The 27,438-nt window shown below is 38.2% G+C and overlaps 1 protein-coding gene across 2 annotated transcripts in view; it reads left to right on the top strand.

Annotated features, from left to right (window-relative positions):
• HECW1 (HECT, C2 and WW domain containing E3 ubiquitin protein ligase 1) overlaps nt 1-27,438 on the top strand; it is a 512,769-nt gene that overhangs the window by 111,931 nt on the left and 373,400 nt on the right. For both annotated transcript variants that reach the window (XM_066342679.1, XM_066342680.1), the window contains one exon: nt 14,286-14,610. In XM_066342679.1, coding sequence (XP_066198776.1) covers nt 14,286-14,610 — 325 coding nt within the window. The remainder of the gene's footprint in view (nt 1-14,285; nt 14,611-27,438) is intronic.

The following is a 27,438-nucleotide window of genomic DNA, read 5'->3' as shown; positions in this document are numbered from 1 at the left end:
TTTTACCAGTAATGGGAGAAATATTTGAGAAGTGAGAAGAAGAAAGGGAGAGAGGTTAGGAGGGAGAGAAAATGGAAGGCTAAAGATGTAGAGGGAAAGAAGCTCTATGATCTATTTTATTCTTTCTAGCATTATATATTTTTAAATTTAAGCTCATATATCTCCATAGCTTACCTATTCTTTTTATTATTTACCACCATTCACAAAGCATAAAGTGGTATTAAAATGCATAAATCTCAAAATTTTGCTCTTTACTTTCTTTAAGTAAGGCATCTGTTTTCAGTAAGAGGTAATTACTATTGTTAAGAAATAAATGCATCTACAGTTAGCTTTTCATTTATAAAATATATGAAGATAATTACTTTAAATGACTTGGACTATTAAAATTTCCCTCCTTTTATTTTTGCATTTACTATGAAAACTTGAGCATGTGAAAACAAAAATATATTGCTCATATAGTGAAAAATTGATTTAAAATAGTGGGCAGGATGTAGTTCAAGATACAGTAGGTCAAATATCCTGATAACAAACAAACAAACAAAATCTCAGTGGCTTAAACAAATGATTATGTTTTGTTCACTGTACTACCAGTTTACAGTACTTACTTTGTTCATTATTATACATCTATGTCCTGGGTAGCAAACAGATACTATCACTGGTGTTGCTAGTTGCCATGTCAGAAGGAGAGAGATTTCTGAAAGGTTTTGCAGAGCTATTTGGACATCTCAACATAGACATGACACACATAACTTCTTGGCCATTATTGGTACCATGGTCCTCTTAACCACAAAGGGACCATGAAATGTTATCTGACCATATAGCTTGACAGTTCAGAGTGGACATGTTTGAAGAATGGCACAACTTTTATCACTGAGAGAAAGCATGCAAAATAGAAACCCTAATATCAGATAACAAGTATATGTTGAAATGTATATAATTCTTAATAGTCTATTTTAATTTATAAAGTGGCAATTTAATAGAGCTCATATGTACAGGATTAAAACACCTTGCCTTTTTCTGACACTAAATATATGCTTTTGCCATACCAGTTCTCCAATTCTTGGATAGCACCTGAGTGTCCAGAAATTTAATTCAATTCTGACACTAACTATAGGAGTTAGTGTAGACCCTATGACATAAGGAGTCAATTCTACTAACACTACTCCCACTTTAGGTCCCACCTGCAACTGGGATGCTCAGGATACTCTTCTGAAGTCCAACTATAAATTATGCCCAGCCAAGTAGCATAAGTTTGGGGGTTCCCATGACTCTTTCCCCTAGAGTTTGGTAGAAAAATCTATAAAACTAAGAAAAACACTATACTTAACCATTACAGTTTATTGTAAAGTTTACAAGTGAATCACCAGAGATACACAGGGTGATGTTCTGAAAGGTCCAAAGCACTGGTGCCTCTGAATGGATATGGGGTACCCTACCCTCCTGGTATGTGGATTGTATTCACCACCTTAGAGGCTCCCACAACCCAGCCCTGTAGGGGTTTTTATGGAGGCTTCATTATGTTGGCATAATCATAGGAAATTGGATATTTAATTCAATTCCAGCCCCTCTCACCTCACTGTGATCTGAAAATTCTAATCCTTTAATCACATGTTTAGTTCTTCTGGTGATAAGCCTCAGTACTGCAGATAGCTAAGGGTCCACCAGGAGTCACCTCATTAGCATTAATTCAGGTGTGGTTGAAAGAGGATTATTATGGATATCAAAAGACACTTCTATTAGAAAATTCCAAGAATTTTAGTGGCTTTGGGCTAGGAACTGAGAAAAAAATACCAAATTTATATATTTTTATTAAACCACACACTTCTTCAAGAATAAACATAAGGAAATATCTCCTAAGAATAAAATATTATTAAAGTGAACCAAACTATGCAATTCATCTATATTGAATTTAAGAGATATCATAAAAGTAAATGATTTAAGAGATCAGGTTTCTGAGACCAAATCCCCAATACTGGGTAAAGCAGTCCCCATAACTCCTACTTATGAAAGCCAGAGGTGTTTATATCCAAGAAAGTTAGGGGGCTATTGGGGACTGAGGAAAATATCCTAAGGGGCTCACACACAGACTCACTGTAACCTCTAGTGCAAGAGAAACAAATTGAAAAATGTCAGGGACATACAAGAGAAAATAAAATTGACTAACTTTATTGCCAGTAGAAATGGGCTTCTTCCTCAGAGTAACAAGAAAAGCATTTTGGGGACTCACGCTTGGGAGGATGTAGTGTAGTGGTAAGATTTATTAGAAGAAAAATAAGGGGCTAACCCAGGTTACCAATGTCTCTTCTCCATTTGTCCCACTGTGAAAGAGGCTCAACCATGCTCATTAAGCACAGAAGAAAAGCCAGGGTCCAAAAATTCTGTGCCATTAGTTCAGTACATGTCAAAGCTTAATCCAGTTCAATCTCTGTTCCCTCCAGCTACCTTAGTCTCTCTCTGGTTGTGCTCTGTTTCACACTGTGTTGCTCTACCCATGCTCATGTTTGAAACTGTGCTTGGAGTGTGCGTGGCTGCTAGGCCTCCATGGTTGGTGTGGAGACAGAATGCATGAATAAATGGGTGAATGAGTATGTGTGTGTGGTGTGTGTGGGAGAGAGAGAGACGGACAGACAGAGAAAGAAAGACAAAGAGAGAGAGAGAGCACTTCTCTTTTTTAGGTTCTGATTATATGTATTATCTCAGGCTTGGGAAGGACCAGTTGCTCTTTCAAACTAACCATCAGTTTCCCAGTTCTTCTCAGGTTTGTGCTGGACCCACCTCCTGACCCATTCATTTCCTAGATATTCTTGAGTTCTGTGTCTCTTTCAGTGTAGATCAGAAGGAGGTGCTAGGAAGATCAGGAATTTTTTCTAAATGACATCCTATCTTCTCTCTCCTCACTCACAGCCCCCTGCTCATTTTTCTGGCCATACAAACTGCCCAGATTTCTACAACTTCATTCTTGAGCACCTCCAAGCATAAACCTCCCAAGTGACCCAGAGCTGTATCAGGAAATTTCAGACTTGACTAAAGAGGTCAAAGGTGCATACTCAACAAAGCATGGTCAGGACACCCCTATTAAGTAAGAAGAGGGAACAACATCTGAGGGACAAGGGCCCCTATGGGGGGGCACCAGAGGAGGAATGGAGAGTGAAGATTGTTCTTGTAAACCTATTGTTGGATCATTTTCATAAGTAATACGGCTTTATGTGTTCCTAAAATTATGTGTTTGTCATTTGACAAGTTGCCTTTTAAATTGTGACTTCCTATGGCTTGATTTGCTTATTAAAATTTTTTCCACCTAATGTTACCTTTCAACTGGCAATGTGTGGGATTCTATTTCATTTTCAAAAAAAAGGAGCCCACACAATTTAGTTTATGTAATTTTGCATTATTTTTCTGCACAATGGGCAATGCACACAAAAGCTTCCAACATAGCTTTGAAGCTAAAAACATAATTTTGAGGCACAAGTTTCAGGGATATGTATCCAGGAGCTAAAGAGTAGAATAGAGATGATGATGGTATTACAGCTGCCTCTACTTTCCTCCCCTGAAGTGCTCGGCCATCTGACAGGGTCAGGGCTACCTCAGCCCCATATGCCCACCTCTGACCCATAACCTTCCTCACACACAGCCATTTCTGAGCAGATGAATGAATATAGAAGCAAGACTCATATCTCAAGAAGTAGAACAGAAGAGACCCAGGGGTAGTATTTTATCTTGTTCTCACTCGCCCTTAACACAGTCATTCAGAAAGCAGTAATTTGGGGGATTTGGGCATGGTGAAGTGTTCCTAAGCTCCAGGAACAGAGCAGATGCACACAACCCATACCACCCACACATTCATTTATTCATCATTCATTCAACAAAACACTTACTGAGCATCTACTACATTCTGGCCAGGTATTACTTTATTTGGAAGTGTAGACCTCACAGAGCTAGACAACGGTGCTCTGTTGGTGCCTGTCTCATAGTTGAGGGACACAGATAAAAAGAAAATTAACAAGTCAGACAGTTGCAGATACACTGTGTCAGTCAGATTCTGATTTATCTAGATCAAGGCCAGAGAGGGAGATAAAAATTGAGAACAGACACTGAGTTGAGAGCAGTAGGTTTGTGACATAAGGGACTTTTGAAACTGATCAAGGGCAACATAGCTAAACACAGTCATTCAGCCCCTAATAAACTGTCTTTAGATTCTGACCTTGGCCATTGTCCAAGACTTGCACAAGCAATCTGACACTATGTCTATGATTTAAAAAAAAGTCTTTTAAGAGATTGTTCTGTACATCATGTGATGTTTCCTGTATAAAGTCTAAAATGAAACATTTTATTAAGAACTTTGAGGGAGAAAAATATTCCAGTATTCTGATCATGTGTACCTCACTTTCTTTTATTTTCTTGGCTGCCAAGAAGCTTGGAGAATTATCTGAAGCTTAGTGCTACAACTGTATGTGCCCCTGTTATGATTTGGAAAGAGTGCTTAAGAGTAATAATAGTGCCCACTTATAATCACACTGATAGCCTCAGATTCCCATTTCCTGCTGCAAGACATGTGACCTTGGCAATGTTCTTTAACTTTCTGTGCTGGGTTTCTCACCAACCCAAGAATAGTGATACTTGCTAGGGTTTAAATAAAATAATGTACCAAATCCCCTGGATAGAGTAAATGTTTACAGTTATTATTATTCTGTTTCTCATTACTACTTCATGTTTTCTGTCTGGTTTATAATATCCTTGATGTTTCTTTTGTTGTAAAATTGCTCAAATCCATTCTAGAAAAAGATAAGTTATATACAATTAAAAAAAATGTTTTATTATCCCATTAATGGCATAACCAGAGCTGAATGTAGGATAAGAAACTTCAGTCACCTATGTGTTCAAAACAAAGTCTGTTTATGAACTCAAAAACGACTGTGCTCCTTCTTCCAGCTAAATATATTACACCAGTTTCTGGACCCTCATCATGTATGCTTTAACAAAGTCTCCTTTAGGGTTTGTGTTTTTCAATGTTTTTGATTTCTTAATGTAGAGGCAATCTCTTAAGACTCACTCTCACTATTACAGATATGCCTTTGTTTGCTTTTTTTTTATTTCTGAGATGTTACTCACAATTTTATATTTTAAAAAAGAAAAGCTATTAATGCATTTGCCAGTCAAAAATTTATACAGCAGAATCATTTATCTCTTTGTTTCTTCAAAAAAAAAGTCATGCATAATAATATATTCCTTCCTTAGAAGTGATATTTTACTTTTAAGATTTTATTTCCTGACAGGTTTTGTTTTGTTAAGATACTATGCTAAATAAGAGTATCTTAAAACATATTATACACACAAGACCTATATCAAGATTTTAAAAAATCCAAGAGCATATCACTTAGTTCTAAACATTTTAACAATTATGAGTTAAAGTTAAGTTGTAAAGAAAAACAAGAAAACAAAACATCATTGTTGGAGCCTCAGCTATAGATAAAAAACACACAGAAATGGAATCTTACTCCCTAGAAAGAGACACAATGTGATCAGGTTTTCAGTGGTTACTCACTGGATCCTCTTTTCCACAGGTCAGTTAAAATCTAAGCTTAACATAGCTCTAACTACGGACCCTTGATTATAACCAATTATTGGAAAACTACAATGTTACTTAAACTGTTACTAATATTCTCAGAGTTGTTTTTTTGTTTTGTTTTGTTTTTTTTAGTAGTATCATATTGGCTATCACCAAAGAAGAGATGATAAAAGGCATTTGAATTATTTGGTGGGATGGAGAAAAAGCTGGGAACAATTTAGTGATACTGGTTAACTTGCTTCTTAAAGAGAGAATGGGGGAGCCACTCCTCCCTTTGGGGGAGAGGAAGGAGTAGGGTGTGGTTTCTGTGAAAAGAGATTTGTTTTAAAGATTAGGAAGAATTAAGAGGTTTTAAAACACTAGACTCATTGTCTAAAAAGAAAGTGGTCTTTTATCCAGGCCTATTTAAAAGCAGGACAGATCCATGGAGTGGTGAACACTCCATGTATTATAGAATTGTACACCCAAAGCCTATATAATGTATTATAGAATTGTACACCCAAAGTCTATATAATGTTATTAACCAATGTCACCCCAATAAGTTCAATAAATAAAAACATAAGTAACAACAGGACAGATCCTCATCTGTCTCCCATGGCTTAGATGTGAAGGGATAGTGATTAAATTGCTTCCTCCAGTGGATGAATATATAGTGTAAACTGGAACACTTGTGAATGCCTGGAGGAGACATGGCCACAAAAAACTTGCACATGAAGGATCAACAACCCACTTGCTGTGTTCAGGAAGCAGCTTTTGTTAGTTTTTTAAAATAACACCCATTTAGGATATGATGGATATTGTTTTGTGTTAGACTTTTTCCTACATAACTTTGTGTCTCTATTTGTTCTTTTCTCTCTTCACCATTTACTACTATCTTATCATGTCATTCTTTATCTACTTTACTTTATCTATCACTTTATCTACTTTAATAGCTACTTTAAACCATTTATGGAAAAAGAAGAGACTCTGTTGAATTGAATAAAATAAATTCTATTAATAAAAATTTTGAAGGTGTTGCCCTCACCAAATAGCTCAGTTGGTTGGGGCATTGTCCCAGGGCACAAAGGTTGCTTTGTCCCCGATCAGGGCACACAGAGGAACAGATTGGTGTTTCTCTCTCTCTCTCCCTCTCCCTTCCTCTCTCACTAAAATCAATAAATAAAACAAAAATTTTTTGAAGGCCTTTTTAATTGTAGAAGTCATGGCAGGCCCACGGAGATATAAAGAGCCGAGAACAGTGGCCTCCAGGTCTTCACAGTGCAGGGGCGAGCATGGACAAGTCAATGAGCAATAATAATAAAAGTCCTTTCAGGAAAATGGGATTCCTGTGGGATAAGAGGGCAGAAAAGCCCACTTTCTTGGGAATGGAAAGGATGCAAGGAGAGGTCACAACAAAGTTGCTGGCAGAACATAATCTTGAAATACAAATACTGCCAGCAATATGAAAAGAGAGGATATGCAGCAAATATGGAGTGGCGGCTGGGGAAACATCATCTTCAAGGAACAACTTTTGAGGCTTCCCTTCTTATTCTAGGCAAGTGGTATTATTCCAATCTAGTAAATTACTGACAAATGTCTTTTGACTAATGTTTTCTTCTAAGCGTTTGCTCTCATATGGTTAGTGATCACTGTTGTAATTTGACAGTTTCAGGAGAATTCAATGATTTCCATAGAATTCTGGTAAAAAAAAAATACTACAGCAGAAGTATCTTCAATAAAAGAATGATACTCTAATCTTTTTTGAGACCCTGACTGACACTACATGAATGAAAATTAGTCTCTCATTCTTCTCAACATCAGTGCAAAACTGTCCACTCAACCACAAACTTTACAAATAAAGAGAGCCCCTTGAAAAAAGTAAAGGCATATAGGGCAACCTTACAAATACACAACACTGTTTAACCTTTGCAATTTTGATTTTGTAAGTAAACATGGAAAGCCGTGACTAAGAACAATCTGTAAGTTCACTTCAGAGTGAACTTAAGTTTGAGGGCTTCTGGTAAGGGGATCCTTAGCTAGTGAGTAAGTCTAGCCTACTGCCTGGGACCTACTTTGCAATGAGGTTTCCTTACTAAAGCAATACTAGTAGTATTTTAGTAATATATTTTTATTCATTGAGCACTCACTATGATAAGATCTTGACTTACCTTATCTCATTAAATTCTCACAATAACTCATTTAGAGATCAGAAAACTGAGGTCTCGAAGATTACTGGTAAGTAAATTGTGTAGGGAGTCACAGTTTGGAAGCTGGTTTGTGCTGCACCAATTTGAATATGTTTAGGTCTCTCTCATTCAGCAATTTTCAACTTTTTTCATCTCATGGCACCCATAAACTAATTACTAAAATTCTGTGGCACAACAACAAAAAAATACTTTTTGCTGATCTGACAAAAAATATGTACAGTTTTGATTCATTCACACCAGATGGCTATTGCATTGACAGTTGTCATTTTTTTATTTGACAATTTAAGAGAAAAAAGGATAGTACTCCTGACTAAATAGTCAGGCATTGCATGTTTTAAAATTCTTGCAACACACTGGTTGAAACACTGGTCTAATTCATAATTATATACTGGACTATGTCAATTAATTCCAATTAGCTTTTAATCTCTATAATAATATTGTAATATGTTATTAGTCCTCATAAACTATGTGCAAACTGAAGAAACAGGCTTCAGTAGCAGCTTTTTTGTTTGTTTTCTGGAAATTTGACAAAGGGTCTGCACAAAATACCTTTGAAGATGGTCATCTTACTGAGATCCTTCCTGAATGTTCCAGAAAATTCCGGGTGATTGTGAGGTGGGTGGTCTGTTAATATTTCCTGAGCTCAACACTTTGTGTTCCTGAGAGGATGACTGGTTTCCAGGCAACACCATGGTCCATCTGTTTTTATAATGTTGCAGTGACAAGCATTTTTTATAAAATTTAAGACATATTGTGGGGAAGCAGCTGCGTTAAACTTGCTTGTTGGTTTACTGGCTGCAAGCAGTTTGCCTGATTGGTACGTGAGCATTGGTAGTGCCATGTGTATATGGCCTATGTAGGACTAAGGGTGCTTGTGCTCAAGGGGATTGCAGATGGCAGACTGCCTTCCTGCCACTGTGAGGGGCCATTTTGCTTTGCCTGAGAAGTGGTTTTCCCCTACCTGTGTGCTCCTCTGCCATTGCGAGACTCCATTAAACAGAATGGCCCAACGCTTTCTGGCTCCACAGTTTCTCTATTGTCTGCCCGAATCCAATGTGTACCTGCCTGGCCTTGGCCACTGGTATTACATCTGGCATAGTTGGCAGGATTCCAAGCAGGTTGGCATGGAGCCACCAACACCCTTGAAGGGTGCAGTAGAGGACTGGCTGTTCTTGGAGAGTCCTTTGTTGGGGGCTATGGGCTCAGTGTTTTTTACAATCCTACGAGAAGAAACCAAGAGCTCTGTGCAAGAAGGTGCATGAGGTTGAGAGCTCCAGGATGAGCTGCAGACTGAGTGGCAATGATAGTGAGACTGTGAGCAAGTGCTAGAGAAGGAGGCTGACCAAGTTCAAGAGCTGCAATGTGAGATGTAGGCTGAATACCAACAGCACTTGGAACTGGAATGATCTCTGGAGAAGAAATTATGGGCCTGTAAGCTCCAGTTTGCCCTGGAAGTGGAACATTGGTAATGATAGCTGTTGAAGAAACAACTGCAAGTTCAAGAGCTGGAGTTTCAGCTTCAGGCTGAGAGCTGGCAGCCACAGAAGTCAAAGTAGGCATGGAAGCAGCATTCGTGCCAGCAGAGTGGTTCTGAGTCAGTGGGAGCAGCCATTTCCAACTCCTCCTCTTCTGAGGTGGAGGCTCAGGCTGAAACTGCCACCTGCAGACTCAGAGCCCAGCCAGTGGTCGCCCAGATGGTAAAAACCCAGCAGCCAAGAGCACCCCAGGGGCAGGCACAACCCCCTTCACAAGTAGTGGAGTATTCTGTGGTCTGGCCTTGTACCTAAGCAGAGCTGATAGAATTAGGGGTGAAATTCAGGCAGAAACCCACTGAGCACCTGGCAGCTTGGTTGCTGTGGTTGCAGGACATAGGGGGATGGATAACATCATGCTCTCCAGAACAAAGATGGACCATAAGGCTGTGTGACCTGCTGCCTGTGCTGTCTCCCTGACTAACAAGAGAAATGGGCTTGTAAAGTTTACCTGAATACAGATGTGGGTAGATTTGACTGTGGCCAGGGAAGATAGGGAGAAATTATATGGCAAACCTAATAAAGTCTTGTTGGAGCTTTGGCTGCAGCTTGAGTAAGAACAGAGGTTCCAGCTGCTGAAAATGTGGGAGAAGTGGGTGGCCCTAGCATCTGCCAGGAAAATGGTTGGCATTCAGTTTGCAGGATCCCCAAGATCCATTGTACCAGTTTGAATAGGGGGAAGGATGAGGGACCGGTCAAACAGGAATAGGTGGGGGCCAGAGGCTCCATTTGAAATTGGCAATCTGCTGGTCTCCTTCTAATGTGCAGCGTGTTGGCATTAAAAGGTAATAGGTGCTTTTTTGCAGCAGTGGCAGCAGTAAGAACCATCAAGGTAGCACAGGCTTCAAATGTGTTGACCCCACCAGGCCCTGTGAGCTTACTAAGGAGTTTGGATAAGGCTTGTGGCAATGGACAGCACACTTATGGAAGGTGCTGAGGTCCATTAATAAAGAGCTATATGACTAGTTGCCTGTGATGGACTTTTACCAGAGGGGTCACCAGCTCCCTCGATACATGGACACATTGTTTGTGGACAGTACTATGAGAGACCCTGATGGGGTGGGGGCAGCACCTGTGGAGGCCTTTCTGCATCAGGAAGTTGCTCTCACACAGTTGCAGAGCTTCAATGGACACATTTCTGGACTATTCAGGTCCTCTCACCTACTGTGGGTTGGGGAATTAGAAATGGGCCTCCAGTTAACTCCCTGGGCAGAGTGCTCAAGAAGGCATTGTGAAGGGCACCTTTCTAATTGTCATATATATGTAATGTACTTATTGTGAGGCAAGCAACGCTAAAGGGGTAGAATGTGGGGAAACAGTTATGTTAGGCTAGCTCAAGGGTTTACCAGCTGCAAGCACTTTGCATGATTACCGAGTGAGCATGTGGCAGCGCCACGTGTATATAGCCTATGTAAGGCTATGGGTGCTTGTGCTCAGAGGGATTGCAGATGGCAGACTGCCTGCCCACCACTGAGGAACCATTTTGCTCTGCCTGAGAAGTAGTTTCCCCTGCCTGTGTGCTCGTCTGCAATTGAGAGACTCTATTAAACAGAATGGCCCAAAGATTTCTGTCTCCGTAGTTTCTCTACCTTCTGCCCAAATCCAATGTGGCCCTGCCTGGCCTCAGCCATAAGCATTACACATATGGTACCAAGAAAGTAATGAGATGCTTTCTGAAGTCTGACTTTTCTGCCTATAGTAATCTCATGGTTACCACTGGTAAGGCCAGAGGATTTCCTAACAAAAGACTCAAATAATGAACAAAAAAGCAGGCTACCTGGCCATTAAGGACCAAGATTCAGAATGAAGACACTGGGCTTTTTCAGGTTAAATAACTTTTTACAAGTGCCCTGGTCCTGGAAGATGGAAAAAGCAAAGGCTTAAATTTCTGCTAAACAGATTTATATAATCTAAAGAATAGACTGTGCTAGGGTCTGGTCCTCATGGCAGGTAAAACAAAAAGTCATTAACTTTCATTTGATTGATGTGAATAAGTTACAGTTCCTGTGATCTGAACTGCATGATGCAACACAGTTTTAGACCTTAATCCTCTCTTCTTGAAAACAAAAGTATTATTAGTTGTAGAATACTGTGCAGGAACCCCCAATATGTGTATCTAAATCCAAATTTTAGCATACTTTGTTATAATCTGAATCACTCAAACAAGAAAAAATGACCAGCAGGTATGGCTGCCCATCACCATGAAAACCTATTAACACATGTGCTGATGAGAAGGAAAGTTTATTCACGTCCCAGCCATCTAAGAAGATAGGGGGATTCCTGTACTTAAAAACCTATTTTCCTCCCTTAGTGCAGGGAGAGGTTTTTATAGGAGAGAGAAGAAAGAGAAAATGAACAAAATAGAACAAAGGAATCAAAATAAGGGGTTTAGAGTTTGTTGCTGAGGGGGGAAGGACTAGTACAAGCTAGCTCAGAGTGTTCAGATAACAGATTGAGGGTCAGCCTATCTCTCACAGCTGGGACATCTGAAGGTTGGACTCCATTTTGTTGTTTGTTACAAGAACTTTTAGCAAGTAACATAAATTAGGGATTTGATTCATGTAAGAAGTGTCCACAGATCCTCACAGTCAAGTTATCCTCTTGACTTTGAGCAAGAATCAGAACTGCATGCATAAATGTGGTAGAAGTGAGGAGAAAAGGATTAAAGTATAGCTCCTGCTTATGTTTATTCTTGCTCAGATGTTAATGCTTGATGTGCATCAGCCAGAGAGAAATGGGAATTTTAACTGTAACAAGAACTTGGCCAGAGGTAAAAACACAAGATTGATTATATACTTTTTATTGGTTACAAAATACATGACTGTGATCACTAAACTGGTGATATTAAATCATGGTTATAAGAGCAATACCTAGATTTAACATTTTACAAAAATTATTTTATAAGATTACTTTGTTAGTATTTTCTTATTTAGCTCTGTTTTATCGCTAGTTCAACTATGATCAGTAAATCAGTATAGCGTTTTTATTCCTAATTACAAACCTTGATTATTCCTAAAGAATGAGTCCAGTGTAAAAATTTTATATGATGCTCTTTCCCCATGTTTTAAAAACTATATGTATTCAAAACAATCAATATATTGCTCTGCATCAGCTCAGTTTATTTTTTAGGTACTCAATGTTGTAAACAGTAAAAACAAACATGCATTTTTAATCCTCATCAGAAGCACTGTTTTTGACAATAACTTTGGCTCTGAGGGAGACACAGTCTTCTGAGATTGGATTTTATTGAAAATAATGGTGCTTGAATGCTGGGGTCCAGCCCCGGGGGGAAATCCAGGGTCCCACAGGAAGAGACGGCGTCGGCACGAATCGAGTGAGAGAGCCGAATTCTTTTCTTTCTCTTTATTCTCTCGTTAGCATTTACTGCCAGGCATTTCTGCCAAATGCTGGTCTAGCTTTCTTTTTATGCACACACACTAAGTTACAATCACATGGTATTCAGAATACATTGATTAATCATTGTTTTTGTTTCACTATGGTTACATTTTCTAGGTAACAGTTAATTCATTTCTATAAACTATAAATCAGGTGGTAAGTCATTCAAAGTACAATTATACAATAACTTGAACAGCAATAACAATATTGATACAAACTTCCAAAAGGTCAGTACTAATTAATAACTCTACCTTGTCTAGGATTCTATTGTCTAGTCAAATTTTATTTATTTACTATATTCATACACTAATTAAGTTCTAACTTTACTTTTCTCAGAGTGTTCCACCACCTGCAGGTCAGGTATGCAAGAAGAATGGAAAGTTTCTTTACTCTACCACATGAAAAGGCTAGGGAGGAAGAGTGATGAATTAAGTGAAGGCTGAAAGGTGCTCTGTGTATAGTTACTGTTTCCTACCTATTCATAAGTCACAATCTATTCTTTCTAACATGATTAATAAGAAGAAATTCTCCTACAAACTTAACCCTTTATGAGGGATATCATAGCCAGCCTCTTATGTCTATGAGCCCAGTTCAAGGGGCTTATAGGCTTTTCTGTGGAACTCACACCCTCTGTCTCATTTCCAAAGAAATTACTACGAATCTACAGGGAAAGCACGATACTATTATCCCTGTGATATAAATGATAGCACACACCCAGAAAAGGGGGGATATAAGGCCAGATTAATTCAAAAAGGTCAAAGGGGGAAGTATCGTTGTGCCTTTCCTTTGCGGTGACTTTGTCAACCCGCAGCCATTGGCAGCCATTGGTCTTCACTGCGGTGACTTTGTCAACCAGCAGCCGTTGGTTTTCTCTGCTGTGACTTTGTCAATCAGCAGTTTTTGATCTTCTACTGCTGTGACCTTGTCAGCCAGCAGTTGTGGGTCTTCTTTTGCTGTGACCTTGTCAGCCAGCAGTTGTGGGTCTTCTCCTGCTGTGACCTTGTCAGCCAGCAGTTGTAGATCGGCTCCAGACACTTGAAGATTACTAGGATACTTGAGATATTTAATGGAAGTTCAGATGGCCTGGAAACATTCTGTATAAATGGAGGAAGGATGGCCATCACACCCAGCAGAGACCATCTCTGATTCTAGGCTGTGTGTAGAATCTTGAATGCTGCAGGCATCACTAAAATGTTTAGTGATAATAATCATAGTTTACCCCAAAGAAGAATAAAATTAGGTCCAATTGAATTGATGCTGAAAAACTTAAGAGATGGCACTTTGGGGCAGTCACACCTTTAGGACCGTTCTGCACAGATGCAAGTTTTCTAATTACAGGCAGGCTAGAGGGAGCTGGGAGAAGTAAATTTTAACACAATTGAAAATGCATGCCATTTGATAAGCTCATATTTTCATTCTTGCCCTCTCTCTGTGAACCCAGAACCAGAGCATTTGTTTTGGGGATTTTGCTCTTGTGTTTCAAATATTTCCAGGGGGTTATTCAACACAGTTTCTTTCTCCCAATACATTCTTCATTTTCTGTGAAGACAATAACCTTGTGTCTTGCATCTTCTGCCACTGCTGATTGTCTGTTTGCCCCCACAGAATCTGTACCAGAACAGGTTTTTAGGCCTGGCAACCATGGCATCTCCATCTAGAAACAATCAGACTCGGCGCCGCTGCAAGGAGCTGCTCCGCCACAGCTACAACCCCAGCCAGTTCCACAGCATGGCCATCAGGACTGGCCCCTTTGGCCCTGTCACGATCCCCCGCTCCACCAGTGACACCGATCTGGTTACCTCTGACAGTCGCTCCACGCTCATGGTCAGCAGCTCCTACTACTCCATAGGGCACTCCCAGGACCTGGTGATCCACTGGGACATAAAGGAGGAAGTGGATGCTGGAGACTGGATAGGCATGTATCTCATTGGTGAGTATAATGGCACTTAGGCAGACTGGCTAACAGCGTACTTACTGTAGCTAAAAGGGTCTTAAGAATGTGGTTCGACATTCAACAAATATATTATTCATAATTTACTCTCGCATATGCTTTAATATTTCAATAAACTAATAATTTAAATAAAATGCACAATTTGCAATCAAATGTGTTATCACCAAATACTAACACACTGAAGACTGACTACATGCTAGCTTCATATGCCACCTCTATTCCATAAAAGAAAATCATGAGAGAGTAACAGGAAGTGTTGTTGACAAGCATTGCTACCATTTGCTCTTCTACATGAAGTTAATTTCACTTTTATTTTCAATGTAAACATAGGCCTCTTTCACATGGTCTTCCAACATTCTTTCTGGTTTGAATTACTGCTTTTACCTTAGACAGTGAAGAGTATGGCCTAAAGAACAGTGTGATGACTAAAAGGAAAATGACTACACAAGTTGAAAAAAGGAAATCTTGCAAATTTGAAATACTAATATACAGTTACATGAAAAATATGTCTTATCTATTTTACATGATAGAATAGGTATGGTGAAAATTGATGCATTTACACTACAAATCAACAAGTGAAGGGGAACCACTAGAGTCAGGTATCAAGTTCAATAGAGGCCAGGCCTTCTTCATTCAGTTTCTGCAATGAAAATTTACACATTTGGACACATAATGCCAGATTTAACATCATTAACATCATGAAATATTACAGCAACTAAAAATTGTTGTGAGTATTTTGTAAACTGGACTGTTTTTGTTATACAAATACAGGGAATCTTATCTGAATAGCTTCCAGGGAAATATTTTTGGCTCTGTTGAAAGTTTTTCAACCAGTTCTGTTACTGTATTTACAATATACATAATATTATAAAGATTTAGAAACATAATTTTTGAGGTTTTTACATAAATTGTGGTTACTAGCTAAACAGAACTTCTAAGTAGGTACATTTTAATTTGCTTTAAAATAGTTTTTGAATAAAAGTATTTGGATACCATTGATCTAGAACAGGACTTATAAAATATTAGCTCACCGAGGATATTTTGCTTAGCTCGTTTTAAAAAATTTGATTAGTGATTAACACTTAAACATGCTGAGATTTCATGTTGAAATCCAAAGTCTAACCTTCCTTTACAAAAACCCTCAATTTAGCAGACTAAGCCTGTGGTTTCATGTGGCTCTAGTCAGCTGGACTTAAGCATTAGCTTCCCCCTTTAGACTCGACTGCATTCTTTAATTTTGTCATAATCCCCTTTATACCCACCATTACTTTTATTATGAATCTTACTTGTTTCACACCTTGGGCAATTAGGTTTTTGGCCTGAGATCTAGTTTTAAATAAACTCTTTGTAGCTGTATCTTCCTGCAATGGGGGATGTCAATGCCATTCACTCCTGATGTCAGGGAATAGCTAGAAGAGAATCAAAGGGAGCAGGGGAGGTGGGCACCTGATAGACATTCACCCATAAAGAGTAAAAGGGTGAATTTGGAGATCAGCCCTATATCTGAGCTTAGAGTGTAGACTTGGGGTACTTGGCACCCTGAGAGTAGATAAAGTCACTTGTGGATTATATGTAGAAAGAGAATACAAGAAAGTCCTTATCAAAGAGAAAGGAAAAGGAGTAAATCAGAAGGAGAGAGGTTGAGGGTGTTGGAAAAGTGGGACAAAAACTAGGAGCCTACATCATAGAAGAAGAGAGAAGAAGGAAGGGTGGCTTACAAATATTAACCTATGATGAAACTGCATAAATGAATAAGATCTGGTATTAACACAATGCTTTGACTGAGATACAAATAAACACAGCTCATCACCTGAGAATATTAAAATCTGATATTTTGTTCTCATAAAAGCTGCACATAGATAACTATGAAGTTATTTGATGCAAATGACATTTTTGGTGGCGTAAGATTTTAAAAATCATTTTTCAATTCACAATTATCTGTGATTCTTAAAAGTTCATAAATTGTAGGTTGTTAGTAACTCATCTGCTAGATTCTACATTGCAATATTAAAATAATATTTAATATATAAAAATCCTTTAGAATGATCAATTTATAAAAACAGCCATTCCTTTCCTTCTGCTAAGGCCTTATTAAAATAACTTAAGCAGGGGGGATCCAAGATGGTGATGGAATAATTGGTTATTACAGTCACCTTGTCCCAGAACCAAACTGGAATTACAACTAAAACATAGAGTATGCAGCCTGAATAACCAACTGAAGGTTAGCTGAAAAAAAGTCTTATAAACAAGTATTTGCATCAGTCTGTAGGAAGGGTGGAAATGCAATAGGGGCTGGCCCTGCCTTCATGAAAAGTGGCTAAAGTTCCAGAAGGATCTCTCAGCTGAGCAGGGTTCCCCATGGGAAGTGTGGGATCTAAACCCTAAGCCAGTCTCCCCAGCCCCAAACACCAAAACTGAAAGAGGCACCACAGAATATCTGGCTGTGAAAATCAGCAAGGATTCTGTCTGCCAGGTAGAGGCAGGAGTCTGCTAGAGACACAGGTGCCCTCTTAAAAGGCTAATACACAAAATCTCATTCACAGTCACTCACCCTGTACTCCAGCAAAGGGAAGGTGAAGCAGACTAGAGTCATGTGAGGCTAGACTGGGATTTGTGGCTCTGGGTAGTGACCTGAGGAGAAAACCCCCAAGATCCCTGTGCTGAGTCATTCTCCCAAACAACCAACCTCATCTTTCTTGAGTGGAGCACTCCACTCCGTGTAGCATCAGCCTGGGGAAATGCCGTAACCCCACCCTCTGGACTCCTTGCCCACCCTGAAAAGCTCATGCTCTGAGCTCTGAAAAATCAACTGCTAGAACCAAAGTATAGATAAAGGTCTGGGCAGACTCAGGGAATGTCAGTGACTTAATTGTGTGGCTTTGGGGTGGGGGCAATTCTCTTCACTTTCTTGTGAACTTGACTGATGCCTCCCTCTGAAGAGAGATCCACTAGCCCCACTCTCTGGATTCCTGGCAACCCCACTATCCTGACTCCTGGTGGCTCTGCCCTTCCAAGCCCTGGAAAGAAACTAGGACAGACTGAGTTGTGTGTATCTTGGTTGGGGATCACTTCCACAAACTTCCCTCAAGCCATTGTCACTTATCCCTCATGGAAGATTCACTAGCCTCATTCTCCTGACTCCTGGCAGTCTCGCCCTGCTGAAGTTGGGCTCTTGTAAGAATCTGGGACAGCCAAGTTGTGTGACTCTAGGAAAATCTCTATTTCCCATGCATGTGGAATGATATGTGGCCCTCCCTTGACACAGCCTATTCTTGGGATGTGTGGACCTGATAAACAGTGCTGAAAGTTCCTGACAATCTGCCTGTGTGAGCACCCAGTGGGTGGCACCTAGACTTGGAATACCCAAGAATATTTGCTCAGTGGCTTCAGACCCAACAAGGATTCTGAGTCTATACCTGTGTCAGTCTAGTGTATACCACTTGCCTTTATCTAGTGACTCACTGGAAACACACCTCATGCAACTGAAGTACTGCCAGAAAAGTTTTCAGTGACTGAACCTTATAGGCAACTGGCAGGTAGAGTGAGGCAGGTGGAGGTGGATCGCTGGGAACTTTGAACCTTTTGCTGACCTGCCTCCCAGCCCAGTGCTCATAAAAACCAGCCTTGGTGTACAACTTGATCTATTTCATTCACACCCGGGCATAGCAGAGGCAGACACAAACTGTGGATCACTTTGTAACTCCAAACAGGCTGCCAAGAGCAGCACCTAACATTAACCTGGATTAGAATCCCTCTCAAGAGACCCCAAAACCAACACACCCAGTGGCTATCTTGAGAGAGCATCAGAGCATGATTCACGAAGCTTCACAACTGGCGTATCCAAAGGGGGACTCAGCAAGCGCCAGACTCTGCTGAGGCAAAATCTGCTTCATGTGGTCAGCACCTGCACAGCAGCTCATGAACTATGGTTGGGGTTGATCCTCATAGTCAGCCAGTCTAAGGATAGACCCTATATATGAATAGACTAATAGCAGTCAAGACTCAATTATAACAGGAGGGGCCACATAACCCACCAAAAGGAGATTCCTAGAGCACCCAGATTAAGTGGTCAAAGGGATTTTGCCACTGGGTCTTATAGTACAACTACTATGTAATATGGCCATCCTTCTAAGACTGGGAGTCATAGCAGATCTATATAATACATAGAAACAAAAATACAAAGGCAGCATATATATGTGTGTGTGTGTGTGTGTGTGTATACATTGTGTGTGTGTGTGTATATATATATATATATATATATATATATATAGAGAGAGAGAGAGAGAGAGAGAGAGAGAATATCATGCTCCAAATAAAAGAACAGAAGAAGCCCTGGCCAGTTGGCTCAGTGGTAGAGCATTAGCCTGGTGTGCAGGAGTCCCGGGTTTGATTCCCAGCCAGGGCACACAGGAGAAGCCCCCATCTGCTTCTCCACCCCTCCCCCCTCCTTCCTCTCTGTGTCTTTCTTCCCCTACTGCAGCCAAGGCTCCATTGGAGCAAAGTTGGCCCAGGCACTGAGGATGGCTCCATGGCCTCTGCTTCAAGCACTAGAATGGCCCTGGTTGCAATAGAGCAATGCCCCAGATGGGCAGAGCATCGCCCCCTGGTGGGCATGCTGGGTGGATATTGGTCGGGTGCATGCAGGAGTCTGTCTGACTGCCTCCCCATTTCCAACTTCAGAAAAATACAAAAAAAAAACCCAAAAAACAAAAAACAAAAAAAACAGAAGACACTCCAGAAAATGAGCTAAATTAAATTGAGACAAGCAACTTATCAAATATAGAGTTCAAAGAATGCTTATTAAGGATGCTTAAAGATGCTTAAGGAAATTAGTAGGGACTACAAGAGCATGAAAAGGACATAGAATCCATAAAAAAGAACCAGTTATAAATGAAGAATACATTATATGAAATGAAGAATACACTTGAAGGAATAAACAATAGTTTGGATAAAGCAGAGGACTGAATTAGCAATTTGGAAGACAAGCTAAGAGTAAACACCCAATCAGAACAGCAAAAAGAAAAAAATAATTAAAAATAAAGATATTTAAAGACTTTTGGGACAACATGAAGTGTAACGACACCCTCATCATAGTAGTTCCAGAAGAAGAAGAGAAAACAATGGATTAAGAAACTATTTTAAGAAATAATGATTTAAAATTTCCTAACTTGGTAAAGGAAAAAGACTCACAAGTCCAGGAAGTGCAGAAAGTCCCAAATAAGATGAATCCAAAAAGGGCCACACCAAGACAAATCATAATTAAAATGGCAAAAGTTAGACACAATGAGAGAATCTTAAAAACATCAAGAGAAAGTCAGTTGGTTACCTAAAAAGGAACTCTCCTGATTCTTCTATATTGATTTTTGAAAGATTATATGTTTCAAGGAATTTGTCCATTTCACCTAGGTTGTCTAATTTTATGGCATACAGTTCACTTCTTCATAGTATTTTCTTACAATCTTTTGTATTTCTGATGTGTCAGTTGTTACTTTTCTTCTCTCATTTCTAATTTTATGTATTTGAGTTCTCTTTTTTTCCTGGTGAGTCTTGTTAAAAGTTCATCAATCTTGTTTACCTTTTCAAAGAACCAGCTTTTGGTTTCATTGATCATCTGTATTGGGGTTTTCTTTGTTTGTTTGTTTCGTTTTTTTAGCCTCTATGTCATTTATTCCCACTCTGATCTTTATTATTTCCTTCTTTCTACTTCCTCTGGGTTTTACTTGCTGTTCTTTTTCTAGTTCTTTTAGATGCAGGGTTAAATTGTTTATTTGAGCTTTTTCCAGCTTTTTAAGGTATGCCTGTAGTGCTATGAACTTGCCTCTCAAAACTGCTTTTGGTGTGTCCCATAAATTTTGAGTTGCTTTATGTTCATTTTCATTTGTTTCAAGAAAATTTTTTATTTCTCCCTTGATCTCATTGTTAACCCATTCATTATTTAATAATATGCTATTTAGTTTCCAAGTGTTTGAGTGTTTTTTAGTTTTTCAATTGTAGTTAATTTCTAGTTTCATGCCATTGTGATCCAAGAAGATGCTTGATATGATTTCAATCTTCTTCAATTTGTTGAGACTTGTTTTGTGTCCTAGCATGTGGTCTATCCTAGAGAATGTACCATGAGCACTTGAAAAGAATGTATATTCTGCTGCTTTGGGGTGAAAGGTTCTGAAGATATCAATTAAATCCACTTGATCTAGTGTGTCATTTAAGCTCTCTTTTTTTTTGTTAATTTTCTGTCCAGAGGATCTATCAATTGATGTTAGTGGGGTATTAAAATCCCCTACTCTTATAGTATTGCTGTTGATCTTGCCCTTTATGTCCATCAAAATATTCCTTATATATTTAAGTGCTCCTACATTAGATGCATTATTATTTACAATGGTTATACTTCCTGTTGGAACTCTCCCTTTATTATTATGTAATGACCTTGTTTATCTCTTACTATAGTCTTTGTTTTCAAGTCTATGTATCACATATAAGTATTGCTACCCCAGCTTTTTTTCATTTTTCTTTTGTATGAAATACTTTTTTCCATCCCTTCACTTTTAGTCTATGTGCATCTTTTTTTCTGAAGTGGGTCTTTTGTAGACAGCATATGTAAAGGTCCTGTTTGCTCATCCATGCAGCTACCTTATGTCTTTTGATTGAAGCATTTAATCCATTTACATTTAAGGTTATTATTGACATGCACTTACTTTTTGCCATTTGATTCTTTAAATCTACATTTCTCTTTTTCTTGATTTCTTTTTTTTTCTTTGCCCTTTTTATAGCAGACCCCTTAACATTTCTTGCAGTACTGGTTTGGTTGTAATGAGTTTCTTCAGTTTTGTTTTTTCTTTTGTTTTTTTTGTTTTTGTTTGGGAAGCTTTTTACTTCTTCTTCATTGTTGTTGAATACTAATTTCAAAACATTATGGTCAGCCAAGATGTGTGCTATAATTTCAGTTTTTTTTGAATGTTAAGTTTAGTTTTGTGGCCCAATATATGGTCTAGCTTTGAGACTGTTCCATGCACACTGGAAAAAAATGTAAAATCTGATGTTCTGGGATAAAATGTTTTGTAAATGTCTATTATCTTTATTTAGTTTAGTGTGTCTTTTAAATCTGACATTTCTTTTTTGATTTTCTGTTTAGATGATCTATCTAAACTGTCAATGTGTATTGAGATCTCCAAATAATATTGTGTCATTATATTTCTCTTTTTTGTTGTTCTGTTATTAGATCTCATATATTTTATCCTTGATTCATTGTATATATATTTAAAAAAATAAAGTCTTCTTGATATAGTGTTCCTTTCACTTTTATGAAATATCTGTATTTGTTTCTTGTTATCATTGTTGCCTTGAAGTCAGTATTGTCAGATATAAGTATGGCTAGAACTACTTTTATTTGGGTATTATTTGCATAAAGAATCATTTTCCAATCTTTTACTTGAGCCTACTTTTGTCCCTGCAGCTTATATATGTCTCCTGAAGGCAGCACATAGTTGGGTTATGTTTATTGGTTCAATCTGCTACTCTATGCCTCTTTATTGTTGAGTTCAGTGCATTTACATTTAAGGTAATTGTTGAAACATGAAGATAATCTATAGTCATTTTATGTTTTGTTTTCTCATAGCTCTGCATCTACTTTGGTTATTTTTTGTGTGTGTTTCTGTTACTTGTTATTTTTTATTATATTCCATGCTTTATTCTTTTTTTCTTTTTCTTTTAGAGAGATTGAGATAGATAGAAAGAGAGAAAGAAAAGGACAGACAGGGACAAACAGGCAAGAAGGAAGAGAGATGAGAAGCATCAATTCAAATTGCAGTACCTCAGTTGGTCATTGATTGCTTCCTCTTATGTGCCTTGACCAGTGTCCCCTTGCTCATGCAAGTGAGCTTGGGTTTTAGCCAGCAAGCTTCGGGTTCAAGCGAATGTCATTGGGGTTATGTCTATGATCCCATGCTCAAGCTGGCAACTGCGCTCGAGCCAGAGACCCTGCACTCAAGCTGGTGAGCCTGCGCTCAAGCCTGATGAGCTCACAATCAAACTGGCTCAGTTGAGTATGATGTTAGCTGTGGGTTTATTATATACAGCCTTGATTAGGTTCACGTATGTTTCCTCTATTCCCACTTTGCTGAGAGTTTTTAACATAACTGGGTGCTGAATTTTGTAAAGTGTTTTTTTTGTATTTATAGATATGATCATATGATTATTATGCTTGGTTTTGTTTATGTTTGCAATATTAATTGATTTGCAAATATTGCACCAACCTTGCATGTCAAGAATAAATCTCACTTGATCATGGTGTATGATCTTTTTCATGGGCTTCTGTTTTCTAATATTTTGTTGAATATTTTTACATCTATGTTCATTAGGGATATAGGTGTATAATTTCTTTCTTGGTAGTACCTTTATCTGGCTTTGGAGTTAATATTAGAATGGTCTTTTAAAATTTTTTTCTTATAAATTTTTAAAATTTTTTCTTATAAAATTAGCTTGGGGGGTTTCCTCCTTTTAAAATTTTTGAAATAGAGAAAAATAAATATTTATTCTTTATAAAGTTGGTAAAATTCACCTGTGAAACTATTTGGTCCAGGACTTTTGTTTACTAGGACCTTTTGGATTACTGCTTCAGTATCATTTGTTGTAAACTGTATGCTCAGATTTTCTGTTTCTTTTTAATTAATTTTGAAAAATTATGTAGTTTTAGTAATTGATTCATTTTGTCCATATTGTCCATTTGGGGGTCGAGAGTTATTCATAATATTATCTTAAATTCCTTTTATGTGATGGCGGTTGCTTCTCCTTTTTTATTTCTGATTTTATTTTGTTCCTTTTATTATGATGTGCCTCATTAAAGATTTTTCAATCTTGTTTATCTTTTCAAAATCCAGCTCTTGGTTCTATTGATTATTTATATTTTTAGACTCTATTTTACTTATTTTTGTTCTGATCTTTATTATTTTCTTCATTCTATTCACTTTCAGTTTTGTTTTCTGTCCTTTTTGTTAGTGTTGTTTCTTTAAGTGTAAAGTTATATTGCTTATTTTGTTTTTTATGCTAGATCTGTATTGCTATGAATTTCCTTCTTAGAACTACTATACTGTTTCCCATAGATTTTGGGGTATTTTTTTAATTTCCTTTTTTTTTTGTCTAACTTTGATCTCTTTTATAATCTTATTGTTAACTCATTTTTGTTTAGTAACATGTTATTTAACTTCTATGTGTTTGTACGTATTTCAGGTTTTTAAAATTGATTTCTAGTTTTATAGTATTGCGGTTAGAGAAGATGCTTGAAATGATTTCAATCTCCTTAAAATTATTGAGACATGATTTGTTTTCTAACATGTGATCTATTTTAGCAAATGCTCTATTAAATGAAGAAGAATGTGTATTCTGTTTCTCCAGAGTGAAATGCTCTGGAAATATCAATTAAATCTACTTGATCTACTGTATCATTTGAGGCGGCTATTTCCTTGTTGGTTTTTGTCTGGAAGATCTATCTATTGATGTTAATGGGGTGTCAAAAACCCTTATTATGACTGTATTACTGTTGATTTATCTTTTTATATCTTTTAAGATTACTTTATATATTTAAGCGCTGCTTGTTGGGTGTATAGATATTGACAAGGGTATATCCTCTTGTTAGACTGATTCAGTTATCATGTTGTGATGCTCTTTGTCTCTTACTATAGCCTTCGTCTCTATAACTATTGCTAGCTTAGCTTTTTAAAAATTTTCTGTTTGCATGAGATACCTTTTTCCATCCCTTGAGTTTCAGTTTTTGTTTTCTGCTATTGTTCTGATATGGTTCTCTTGTAGACAGCCTATATATGAGTCTTGTTTCCTATCCATTTAGCCACCCTGTGTCTTTTGATTGAAGCATTTAATCCATTTATTTAAAGTGATTATTTATAGGTACATGTTTGTGGCATTTTAATATTTATAACTAGTACCCTTTTTTATTTCTTAAAGAAGTCCCTTTAACATTTCTTATAATACTGGTGTGGTTGTAACAAATTCTTTTAGTTTTCCTTGTATGGGAAGCTCCTTAAATTATAAATGAGAGTCTTGCTAGGTAGAAAAGTCTTGGTTTTAGGTCCTTGTCTTTCATCACTTTGAGTATTTCATGCCACTCCCTTTAGCTCAAAAAGTTTCTGTTGAGAAATAAGTTGACAGTTTCATAGAAATTCCTTGTATTTAACTATGTTTCTCTTGCTGCTTTTAAGATTCTTTATCTTTTATCTTTGACAATTATAACATGTCTTGGGTGGGTCTATTTGGGTTCATACTGATTGGCATTCTTTGCAGTTCTTGAATATGGGTATTCTTTTCTTCACCAGGCTAGGGAATTTTTCAACCATTATTTTTTCAAATATGTTTTTGATACTTTATTTTTCTCTTCTCCTTGTGGTATTACTATAATGTAGATATTGTTTTGCTTAATATCACTCTAGATGTTCCTTAGATTATCCTCATTTTGTACAAAGTTTATTTATTTATTGCTGCTCTGATTGTTTGTTTTCTGCTGCCTTGTATGCCAAATCACTTATTTAGTACTCTGCATGATCTAGCTTACTGTTAATTCCTTCTAACATATTCTTCATTTCATATATTGTATTCTTTATTTTTACTTTTTTATAGTTTCTGTGTTTTTTGGTATGCTTGCTATCTCTTTGTTAAATTTTTCACAGAGTTCCTGGAATATCCTTTTAACTATTGCTTTAAGTTTGATATCCGGTACCTTTGTTGCCTACAATTATTTAGTTCTTTTTCTAGAGATATCTTCTGTTCTTTCATTTGAGACTTGTTTCTTTGTCTTCATATTTTAGCTGCCTCTCTGTGTTTGTTTCTGTATATTATATAGATCTGTTGTGCCTTCTACTCTTGGTTTGGTGGACTTATGTAGTAGCTGTCTCTTGGGGCTCAAGGCATTATATCCCTGGTCACCTGAGTGAAGTGCTCCAGGATGTACCTTGTGTGGGTTACATGAGTCCTCCTGTTGTAATTGAATATGATTTCTTTTGGCTCATTTGTGGTTGATTTTGTTTTTCTGGTTGGCTATGACAATGCCTGCAAGGCTGACCCCACAAAGTTGAATTTTCTCAAACAAGTTGATAGTTCCTGGGGTCTACTGAGATTTCCCTTTGGCTGTGTCTCTTCTGCAGCTAATTGAGTCATGCATTGATGTTGCCTGAAGCTGGCTACTGGGTGTGTCAATTCTATAGACACTTTCAAGAAACTCCTCTGCAGGTCAGTGTCAGTCACAGTATGTAACTGGGCCTAGGTTATCTGTTTGGGACTACAAAGCAATAAACCATGTGTGGATATCTCTTCTGTGCAAAGATGCGCATGGGCATGAACACCACCAGCTCCATCATTAGGGCAGATGAGCAAAAGACCAATGTTTCCCTGAAATTCATCTTTGCCTTCTTTTTTTGTTTCACATTAAGAGGTTCTGGTTTTATGGGAGTTTTGTAAGTTAGGTTCTCAGTGAGTCACCAGGAAAATGCTAGTGGTGTTTAACAGATTGATGCAGAAAAAAATTTGCCAGCAGTACTGGTTCAGCTATAGTATCAGGGTACACCAAGGTCAGCAACTACCCTCTGGGTGTCCACAGACTTTTGTGCTCAGGCATAGTCTCAGGGAATTATCAGAATGAGGTCAGAAGAGTTCACTATGTCCAAAGAGGCTAAGATTTGGCCATTTGATGGGAAGATTCTGTACAGAAACTAAGATATAATTCAAACATGCCAGAGAACAATAATCCTTGTCCAAAAGGCATACAACTCATTTTCTTTCCAGAGTTTGCCCTGATATCCTGGGGAGTCTTTTGAACCACTGGTCCAAGATAACCACAGCCTGCTGACAGTATAAAAGAGTACAAGCTGAACAGGATAGTGTCACCAGGATTTAGGAGGGTAAAGTTAGTGGTTGTCCTATTGTAAGGCTATTGGATTTCCCACTGAGAGATGGGATGCTGCTACTCTGACCCATGGAGCACAACTCCTTAAGTTTGTAGGGGGCAAGGTACAACTATTTTTGTGTTTAGGGTACACAAAGCTCATTTTCTGGCCCACAGGGGATCACTGCTCTGGTGCACTAGGAATGTTGGGAATGGGGTGTTACTGCTGTAGCATACTATAGGGGGAAGGGGAAATGGTGTACACCCCAGAGCCACACAACCTAGCCTCTGACTTCTCTTAGTTCCCTCTCAGATCTCCTTAAGAAAGTCTATACTACAGGCTCAGGCAGCAGACTTTTCTGCAGGGTGTTAGCTTAGCAAGACAAGGTGACAGGGAGTCAAGAGAGTGGGAACATGTATTCCTCCCAAGCCAATGCAGTATAAAGAGGAGTGTTTAGCCCAGAAAAAAATGTTACCTGTGGTCAGTGGAGGCAAGGGACACAGCACAGACATCTTCATAATAGTCCCTTCAACTCTCTTTCTGTAGCCATACAACCCAATCTGTACTCACATGATTTCAGTGGGCTCTTATCTTTCCTCCCTGTGCCAATGCTCAGGGTGAGTGGGTATGAACAAGACTGCACTAACACTTGAAGAAGGCACCTGAGTTTCTAGCACACACACTTTCCTCCTAGCAGAGAGAATGACCTCTGATTTTTACAGGTAGATGTTATATGGGTGCCTCTTCCAAGATCTTTTGCTTCAGACTGAAGAGTATGGCATGGGGCTAAGACCATACATACTTAAGTGGTTAAGACCCTTGATGCTGAGTATTTCTCTGAGTTCTCAGCCACACATGTGGGTGAAGGTTAATAACTTTTTATGTTTCCATCATTTCTACAAGTTTTAAGGTGGCTTCTGTA

Source organism: Saccopteryx leptura, chromosome 6 (assembly GCF_036850995.1).
Source record: "Saccopteryx leptura isolate mSacLep1 chromosome 6, mSacLep1_pri_phased_curated, whole genome shotgun sequence".
Taxonomy (NCBI): Eukaryota; Metazoa; Chordata; class Mammalia; order Chiroptera; family Emballonuridae; genus Saccopteryx; species Saccopteryx leptura.
Note: the sequence above shows the minus strand (reverse complement) of the source record. Positions and strands in the feature narration are given on the sequence as shown.